The sequence below is a fragment of the Triticum urartu genome, chromosome 1A (assembly GCF_056163025.1).
Source record: "Triticum urartu cultivar PI428250 chromosome 1A, HENAU_Tu73, whole genome shotgun sequence".
Classification (NCBI taxonomy): Eukaryota; Viridiplantae; Streptophyta; class Magnoliopsida; order Poales; family Poaceae; genus Triticum; species Triticum urartu.
In genome coordinates this window covers 556,740,219-556,750,544 of record NC_141873.1, presented here as the reverse complement: position 1 = coordinate 556,750,544, position 10,326 = coordinate 556,740,219, and the positions used below count along the sequence as shown (strand labels likewise).

The 10,326-nt window shown below is 47.7% G+C and overlaps 1 protein-coding gene across 1 annotated transcript; it reads right to left on the bottom strand.

The window, feature by feature from the left end:
- Positions 1-2,340: 2,340 nt before the first annotated feature.
- Positions 2,341-3,780, bottom strand: LOC147992659 (xyloglucan endotransglycosylase/hydrolase protein 8-like). The gene is made up of 3 exons (XM_087531302.1): positions 3,398-3,780; positions 3,101-3,297; positions 2,341-3,004 (listed from the first exon to the last, which is right to left on the bottom strand). Exons 1-3 carry the CDS (start codon positions 3,674-3,676, stop codon positions 2,629-2,631), a joined length of 852 nt encoding a protein of 283 aa, XP_087387428.1. The 5' UTR covers positions 3,677-3,780; the 3' UTR covers positions 2,341-2,628.
- Positions 3,781-10,326: the final 6,546 nt, after the last annotated feature.

The following is a 10,326-nucleotide window of genomic DNA, read 5'->3' as shown; positions in this document are numbered from 1 at the left end:
CATAGACGCTGCCCAGGCTACCGCTCGCTTCCACACACTTCCTCCACCTCGAGGCCGCATCGGATGCCTGCTCTTGTTGGTGTTTGTGGTCTCTTTTTGTCGTTGTCGTAGTACCTTTTACGACCAGTCCACCACATTGACTCCGTTGCCACCTGCCTAGCTCCAAGCCCGCGGGCCTCACTCCACGGCAGTCTCCACTTCGACATGTCTGCTGCCTATGCGGGGAAGAGGCGCGTGGCTCTTCATCGTCCGGCTTCTCCACCATGACTGCAAGGTGTTCGACATTTTGCCCGCAATGTACCATGGATAGTGGGGATGAGTTCTTTTTCAACAACTTCATGTGTTCATCGATGATGAGTAATTTGTGGTTGCGGCAACGTTTGAACAATTCACCCAATTTGGTTGAACATATGTAGACTCACCTTGGCAACCAATATAGTTGTATCGACTCCTTTTATTTTCAATGTATTTCTACAATTTAAATTTCATTTTGTTTGTAGACTATGATATTTTTGTTTGGTCATAATAAACTATGTGATTTAAACTATGGCAACGGTGTTGTTTGGGGCCATGGCAGCGTCAACGGCTGACCGGTCTGGCAAGGATGATGTGGATCTCTTTCCTTTGGATGGGTCAGCGGTTCAATGATGGTAAAGTCTTATGAAGCGTGTGCATTCGGAGTACGCTTTGGGTTTGCTGTATCGGGTGTATATCCTGATACATCATGCGGGCGGATCAACGGTGATCCCGGTTCGAGATGGTGGAGATCAATGGCATTCCCCATATCGAGTTTGTAGTTGTGAGTGTGGACTTCAAGTTATTTGTTGTATGTTCTTGTCAGACCTTTGTTGAATAATTAAATAAAGATGGTTGCGTGCGTCTATTGATGTAGAGGCGGAGTTTCAACCTCCTTTTAAAAGAAAACTAGCAAATGATGACAATTTAATCAGCGGTCCTCTAGCACCCTAGCTTTTTTTCTTTCTTTCTCAAATTACATCGAAATAGTTTTTCTTTGGACATGTTAATTGTGTACATCTAGTTATGCAGAGGCGGATTTGGACTAGAAAATTGTGCATCACTTTAACGTGATGATTGATGAAATTCTCTTTGCTTAAAAACAAAATACATTAATTAGGCAAGTGGTAGAAGCTTTATGCCATTCTTCTAGCATCCAGTGCAGCAAATGGCCCCTTGAACATCTTTCCTGGACCATTCCAGGGCCATCTTGATAAGCCATTCTGGAAGCTGAGCTCAAAGATAAGCATTATTCCGTCTTCCACTCGCTCAAGTCACTGGCACTTTTGCTTAGCACCAAATGCCTTGTATCTCTGGCCAATCATTGCAACAGATGGCGCAGGATAAAAAAGAGGATTGGTATACCCCGCGGTATTCAGACCACAAGTGATGCCTTTGGATTTCTTTCATCTGCCAACTCAAATCATAAGATCTAGATGTACTTTGTAGAGAACGCGGTATTCAGACCACAAGCGATGTTTAAAAAAAACAAAGCAACATTTTTTTTGTGGGGAGGGGGGGAGAGCAGGTCGATTTGCCAATGAAATTGATGGAATAGGAATGAATTTTTTTCATCCGGCAACTCAAATCATAAGTTCTACATGAATTTTGTAGAGAACCAATCCTAAAGCTGTAGCTAGTCCTACAAATTTCGCCTTATAATAATAATTAACAAAAGAGTGTCTCTGGCCAATCATTGCAACAAATGCCATAGGGCAAAAGAGAGGATTGATATACTCCGTATTCAGACCACAAGTGATGCCTTTCGATTTCTTTCCTTTGCCAACTCAAATCATAAGATCTAGATGTGCTTTGTAGAGAACCAATACTAAAACGGAAATTAGCCCTACAAGTTTCCCCTTATAATAATTAACAAAAGGAAAAATGATTTTAGATTTTCATAAGCTTTGGGTATTCTAATTAACATATGTTTATAGATACTATAGTTCTAAATTTGAATGCCTCCTTGTTCTTGCCAGGAACTCAGGGCCCCTCCTTTTCTCTCTTTCATCAGCAGTGTATTTTGATTCAAATTTCAGCCAGGTCAAGATGCACTCCAGTTTACTGACGTGAAATACATAGTCACCATCTTGAACATAGCAGAGCAAAGTAAATCAGGCCGTTCAATGTGAGCGACTGAAGCCAGCTGAACAGCGAAGCACGCAGCTGTGACTTGTCTGCTTGCGTCACACGGTGACAATTCAAACTCACAAGGATCTAGCCAGACGGATAGCTCCGAAAACGAACATGTTCACAGAACAGAATCCAAAACAATATCTCAGAGAGATATACAGAATTTCAGTCTCAAAAGAAAAGAAAAAGAGATGCAATGATTATTTATAATTTATTATGGTTCGTTCACTTCATACATAACCGATTGATCACATGTGCACTCGTACTCTTTCTCTCCAGGCAGAGAAAATCACAAGAACCCACCTTAATTCTCTCTGTAACAGTAACTGTAACTCCACTGTAACAATCTTCAAATCCATGGTTAAAAAATGTACATGGGAAACGAGCCAAATGGCAGTAACGTGTGTCCGTCTCGAATCGAATGGACAAACAAGAACAAGAACAAGGATGGAAGGAAGGAATTGACGCTGGATCCATGGATCAGTTGCGGTTGCACTCGGCGGGGAAGCCGTTGGGGAAGCGCCAGCCGTCGGTGCAGTAGTCGTAGGACATGTACTTGCTCTCGGCCCAGGCGACGGTGCCGAGGGCCTTGCCGTCGAGCTCCGTGTTCATCCACGCGTCGCTGCCGGCGGGGCAGGCCGAGGAGCCGCCGTTGCTGACGCAGCCGTTGGAGGAGTAGCCGCGGTAGTTGACGACGAAGGGCGCCTGGGTCCAGTCGATCTTGACGTCGCCGTGGCGGGTGGCCCAGTAGCTGCCGTCCCAGAGCGTGGCGTGCACCGTCATCGGCTGGCTGCTCGGGTACGGCAGGTCGTCGTACTTCTTGAACGTCCTCACCGGCACGTCGTCCACCTGGAATCTGGTTCAATCGATCCGTGGCAGGTAATTCGTTAGATCAATAGAGCGACTGAACATGGAACTTGGCCTTGGATGCAAGATGGATGCGGAGGCGTACATGATGTTCTTGGGGTTCCAGACGATCTTGTAGGTGTGGAAGTCGGCGGTGGGGTCGAACCAGAGGTAGAACTGGTGCTCCTTCTTGCCGTCGCCGCTGGCCCACACGTTGGTGTTCATCACGTAGGGGTCGCCGCTGAGGTTGCCCATGAACTCGATGTCGATCTCGTCGTGCCCGTCGCCCTCCCCGGACGTCAGCTATTTGCGAGTCAACCACAGTCAGACCATGGTCGAAGCTTCGATCCCTTGCTCCTCTGAAAAGAAAAGAAAAGAAAAGAAAAGGAAAGATGGAGCTCACGTAGAAGGAGGTGACGGTGCCGGCGGAGTTGCCGCCGATGAGCTTCATCTGGACGCTGAACTCGCCGTAGAGGTACTTGTCCTTGGAGCTGAAGCCGGAGCCGCCGTTGCCCTGGTCGAGCGTGAGCGCCACCTGCTGGGCCAGGCCGTCGTCGTTCACGCGCACGTTGCTGCCGGAGCCGACCACGTCGAACTGGTCGTAGAACCCGGCCTCGGACGCGGCGGCGGCCATGGCCAGGACGGCCAGGCAGAGGTGGAGGGAGAGGGACGGCCTCGCCATGCCGGCAGCTCGTGCGCACGGCGCTCCTCTGCTTGCCTCCTCTGTACCGCACCAGTGGAGTGCTGTGCGGCGGTGTTGGTGCTGTGCGGTCTGGGTGCAGGTGCAGGTGCAGCTTTATACTGCCACCGTGCGGTGTGCACGCTACGCTATGGCCGTCGGCCCCCACCGCGCAAACGGTTCTGTCGGGTGGAGCGCGAAACTTTCCTTCGGATCTGGGCAGGGGTGGGTATGGTGCTCTGCTCTGCGGGTGTAGTTTGCTGCGTTGCCGAGAGGAGAGGGGCGATGTCTTGGATATTCAATTTTCGATACCAACATAAACGCAAGAGATGTTTTCACCTGAAATACTGTCAAAATTTTCGATACCGAGGGAGACCCTTCTTTTATCATTATTTAACCTTGACTGGCACTTATTCATGCTGACGTATCCTAGCGGATTTTTCTGGCTCATACTCTTTGTCTCACTTACCTGTTGGGCCCACCCGGCAACTCTTTTTTCTGTTTTACTAACCCTAAAACCTTTTTTGGGGGTCTAGTTAGCAGCAGTAACTTGGTCGCCCTTGATTTCTTTCTCTTTCCACTTACTTTGCTCCACCCTTCACTGTTTCGCAGTGGCGGGCGCTATGGAGCGAAGAGCACATCCATGGTGTACGCTGGGACTCCCAATCAAACTGTGATAATTTTTTCTAGATAGTTTGCAACCACACTGACCCTGCCCCTGAGAAACTGAGCAAGGCCATGGGTATCCAAAATGACTGGTGTATGCCAAACATGTCAAAGTATTGCTCGCACAAGACCTTCCAGAGGCGTGGGTTGTCCCAGCGAACACTGGGAACACGATGGAAGGGTGCGCCTGACCCAGCCCCGTGAGCAGTTGGCTAGCATGCGTGAATGGCGAAGAAATAGTAAAGTGGGGACTGTGAGCGAGCTAACCGTTGTTCGGGAGCGGCGGCGGGGTCATGAAAGACGCCGCTGGTGGCTCCCGTTGTTGATTTGCAACGCCACGGTCATCGGACCCATGGTGAAGATCCGTCGTGCCAGCTGCGGAGTCAGGGATGGCTCCGAGCGTCGCAGGCTGCTGCAGAGGATCGGTGCCCGAGTGGTTGTCGTCGCCGTCCTTCTGTGGTGCGGGCCACGTTGGAGGACCGCCACCGCGTCGCTCAGATCCGCGACCCGACGCTCCAGATCGGGGCGCCAAGAGAGCAGATCATCGATCTTGGCGTTGGTCACCTTGCTAGCCGCCATGTTCGCCTCCAGGGTGGCGTCGAGCTTGTCCAAAAACGCCTTAATGGCCAGATCCATGGCGGCGAGTTGTTGCCTGGCCAGATGCAAGCTCCGGGTGTGGATGAACTGCGCCAGATTGAACGCAAGGAAGAGGTGGTGGTGGTCTCTGATACCAGATGTGAGGTACAGGATATAGAAGGGGGTGGTAGAATCGATCTATTACAACTCTCCAAAGTACTAGCTGGTACAGATCAAATTACAAACGAATGGATTGTTCTTGCGAGATGAACTAGGGTAAGGTAGCCGCCGTCGCCGGGTTCGGTGATCCACTGGATGCCCTCGCTTGCGAGTGAGATGCGCTTAAGTAGTGGATGTAGTCCTAGGCTTGACCGCCTCCCATTCAGGGCCGAGGTATCTGCTGTTGGGCTTGCGGGCGCGGCTAGGCCGCGCCTGTCCAAGCTGGGCCGCGTCTGCCTGTGGGGCTTCATCGTCAGGGGCGCTGACACCATGCCGGTAACCCGTAGCACCGCATCATGCCCGTTACCTGCCCACGTACAAGTGTCGCGATGACGAGTTCACCCCGTTGTCGTTGTGGCTCGATCCCTGCGACCCACTCCTCATCATGGATACTGCTTCGGCTTAGCGGAGAAAAAACTTGTCGAACATGAAAAATTGTAGACGTGGTTGTCCGATTTTAAAGTTGAGGGACTAAATCTATATTGGTCAACGGTTTTACGGAGAAAATGTCAAATCATTTTATCATTTGTTTAACCAAACAGTAAAACATGGGGTGGAAAAGGAAACGTTGATGGGTTGACTCAAAAAAAGAAAACGGGATATCAGAACCCATGTGAATTGACCGTATGTGCACGGTGCTGCGGTGCTGTCCTTACCCACACGTGTTGAATGCTCAGCTTATCACTGATTCACTTGTGCTCGTCCTTTTTTTGAGTGAGGGCCAGGTTTTCGGCCAAAATGTTGATTGTGACAGGAAAAATAACTTCTTGGGACACCTATGTACCACAAAAGAGGAACACGATTAACTAACAAATGGACTAATCAGATGAAGTGGCATGTACCCATAAATGCAATGTTTTCCCCTGAAATACTATCAAATTGAATCCTCATCGTTCTTAGGTTGTTTTATTGGAAGGGATCATTGTAGCTGGTTGCTAGTCACTCCTTTTCTTTTAAACTTGTCGATATGTTGTGTTCTCCAAAACACTTTTCTTTTTCCGAAAAGGACGATGAACCTGCATGTCGGCCATCATATAATGCACGCAACGCAACCTTCATTTTTCAAAACACACATTTGGCATTATTTATTGTGGGTAAATATAATTTTATTTATCCACCCAATGTATTTAAATGGATCAAATTTCAAGGATATAAATAATTTTTTTGCCCCACAGCAACTTATCGACTAGTGAGGATTTGGTTCATCAACGTTAAAACGAACAATTTGTACCCTCTACTTTTGATACCGCGGAAATTTGATCCCTCTTGGAAATGGAAGTGATTTCTTTGATGACATGGCACGGTGCTTAACCTTTTTTTTTGTGGTGCTTAACCTTGATCGACACTTTTTCCCTATCTTACGGGTTGGCCCACATGTCAGCTCTTTCTTCAGTCACAGGTGGCACATGAACATTGAAGTTCTTCTTCCGCATGTTGTCCAAAACACATATTTGACATTACATATTGTTTTATTTATCCAAATTGCATTTGTCCGATACCATAACCGTTGAGTGTGCACTTGTTTGGTTTCGAAGTTGAGGGGCCAATCCACACTAGTCGACAAGTTCATGGATGAAATATCAAATGGTTTTATTTGTTCAAAGTTATCCGGTAAAGTGTGATGTTGAATAAGAAATGTTAAATAATCGATTAAGCCGAACCACGTTAGCTCAAAAAAGCAAGAAAGCGAGACATCTAAACCCATGAGAATTTGACTGTACCTGCACAGCGCCGCCGTGCTGTCCTTACCACTGATTCACTAGTGCTCATCCTTTTTCGAGTGAAGGCCAGATGTTCGGCCGAAATGTTGAGCGAAACAATAAGTCTCTGACACATTCGCAGTACTACCTCCGTTTCAGTTTACAAGTCCTGCGCGTATACCTAGGTTGTCAATTTTATCACCCTAATATAAACTATATAACACAAAAATTATACCTTTTGAAAGTAGAAACTCCGAAGTTTATGTTGGTATATTTTTTGTAATATATGACTTGTATTAGGTTGGTTAAATTGACGACCTAGGGGTACGCACACGCCCTGTAAACTGAGAGAGAGGTAGTACCACACAAGAGAGGAACATGTAGTAGTACAAAACTAACTAACAAATGGACCAATGAAGCAACCAGACAAAGTGGCCACTGATTCAGTGGTGCTTATTCTTTTCCGGGTGAAGGCGAGGAGTCGGGGGCCAAAATGCTGGGCGAAAAAGTAGGACACAGACCTACCAGAAAAGAGAGGAACAAGATTAACTAACAGACGAGCTAATCAGATAAAGCGGCGTGTACCCATGCATGCAATGCAAAATGCATGATGATGGAGCTATAGCTAGTACAGTAGCTTTTGCTGATCCGTACCAAAGTATCCGTCGGTTGGGCGCGCGTTCGGTAAGCTCTCCGTCTCACGCGTCAAATCAGGCCACTAATTGATGATTACTACCTCCACTAATGGCCCCTGGAATCTCAGACTTGATTATAATTCGTTGGTAGCTGGCTAGCTTCACTCGTACGCCCCCTGCAAGCCGGCCTCCCTCTAACCGCTCGATCGTCGCCGGATTCTCGTGGACGGACGGTGGCGGTGGTGTGCGCGTGAAGCGTGGTGACCGCGCGGCGCGGCTCGGGTGCGGGCGCGGGCAGAGGGGGAAGGCGGTGGGTTGCGGGTTGCACTCGGGCCGACTGCCGGTGCGCGGTCGCTGTGCATGCAGGTCAATTCGGTTCCTTTCTAGGGTACGGGTCTCGCTTTCACACGCGGCTTGGAGGTTGGAGGCTTGGAGCCCATACCATGCGTACTCACGCACAGTGGTCAGTGGTGTCCGAGCGGACTGCGGGGGTGCATATGCGTGGCGAGACCATCTCGGGGATAAGTGTGGGCCGACGATGCCGGTGGCCAGATGCCCCGGAACGAAGTGGTCGTGCTCGCCGGCCGGTGGCGCGTCCCTTCATCGGTTTGTGCCCAACGCGTGTAGCTGCAGGTCGCGTACAACCACCCGTTGCTAGCTTAGCTAGATGCAACCTTGGCATGAGGTGTGGCATGCATACGCATGTTGTAGTATATCTTTATACCTATATCAACAAATGGACTGGCTTAGTTCTTTCACGTGTGTTACCAGGTTATTAAGCTAGCCCTTTTATATTTCGGTACAAGGCTATAAGTCGATTTTCTTCCTTTCTAATAAAGTTGAGCAACGCAATGCCATTCCGATTTTAGGTCGTATTTGTTCGCGGGTTGCAACCTGGCATGAATATATTGATAGGTGTTACACATACCTGACCTTTTTTTTTATGACAATAGTCACGTAAGATGACAAATTCCAGTGATACACGTCAAGTTTCTATCAAAATATAAACTAAAGCACAGTGTTGATATCCTCACGTGACTAAGCTTGTCACAAAAAAAATGTTCGGAGTTGCCGTATGTTCGTACCGGATGTATGACACTTATCAGAGTCCTAAGTTAGCCCGTGATTTACCTGCCCATATTAATTTGACTGTGTAAAAAATCATTTAGAGATGTCCGCATACACGTACATACAATAATCCCTACGAACGCGCGTGCACACACACACACTCCCTATCCCTATGAGCTTCTTCGAGATACTGAGCTGACACAATATCTTGACATTGACGAAGTTACCACATGCACGTTGACTCGACGAGAACATCTCGTCCCACTAAATGAACAAAGTCTGACATAAATCGAGAAAAATGCATGCACCAGTGCCAAGCCTAGGATATGAATCTTGGCGGGCTGATTCACCACAAGAAACCTAACAATCTGAGCCACGCTCAGGTCACACTCAAAGAGCATTTCAGATCTTCGGCAATGGCGGCGGGTAGGGTTGGGAACAGGAGAGTGTCTCCCCCCCCTCCTTTGTTTTTTCTCAGGCTGCACAGACGGGGTAGGGTTACAAGAGCCCGGATCTTCGTAACAAAGGAAATTAAAACTTATTTGTAAATTAAAGGTGGGATAGTTGAGTCGGTTTTCATGAAGAATCACTAAAATAAAGATGGGATGAAAAAAATCAAAACAGGTGAACATGAGGGGAAGGTAGGCGAGGAATGAAGGACGAGCATACGGCAAAAACTTACGTTCCTTTTAGGTAGGAGAGGTTATGTGCTTTACCGGCTCTTGCAAAATTATTATTTAGGCTTGTGTTGTAATAATTTGTTTTGCCTCGGTCAATGAAGAAAAATGTTTTTATTAGTCTATTGTGCAAATTTGTGACTGCAAGAAAAAAGATTGTTTTGTCTCGGCCAATGCGCCACCACCGTGTTGGGCCATGATTTCTGTCCGTTTCGACCCAAATAGAAGCATACAGGCAAAACGCGTCGGCGCGTTAGAGTTGCTCAAACGGACGCGGCTTTTCCCGCTTTTTGTCGGTTTGAGTCGGCCGAGTGAACATGCGTGTTGCGTAGGATTCATTCCAGGGCCTCCTGTTTTTGGCCCGCACGCCAGAAACCAGGCACGCGCAGCCCCCTCGCTCCCCTTCGCGCCCTTCTGGGCCGACCCATTTGCTGGCTGGGACGCCCCCTTTTTTCCTTTTGTTTTTTATCCAATAATTCGGGATATCAAAAAGTTCTAAAATTCAGAAAAGTTGCAAATTTCGAAAAACAATTGTTCATGATTTCAAAAAAATGTTCGGGAATTCACAAAATGTTCATGGTTTAAGAGAATGTTCACGAATTTTTAAAAACTATTCATGAATTAAAAAATGATTCAAAAAAGTTTGCGAATTCGAAAAAGGTCACGATTTATGAGAAATGTTCACGAGTTTAAAAGATGATCACTATTCTGAAAAATTGTTTGTGCATTTAACTATGCATGATTCAAAAAAATCATGATTTATAATTTTTTTGTGAATTTTAAAAAAGGTACACTCTTTAAGAGAATGTTCATAATTTTTTTAAATGTTCATGAATTCAAAATATGTAAAAGGTGAAAAGAAAAATAAAAAAAGAAGGAAAAAATCAGAATTGGGCTGGCCCATACGAACAGGAGTCGCCATTCATTCCCCTGATTCTCCTCATCCAGATCGAGCCGCCGCCGCCGGCTCGCCCTCTCCTGTGCCACCTCGCCGTAAGCACCGCCGCCGCCGCCCCCCTCCTCCACACCGCCACCGTCCCCGCTGCCAGCCCCCCGCCGTGTGCACGCACCCCCCCCCCCCCCCCCCCCTCCCCCGCGCCCCCTCCACTGCT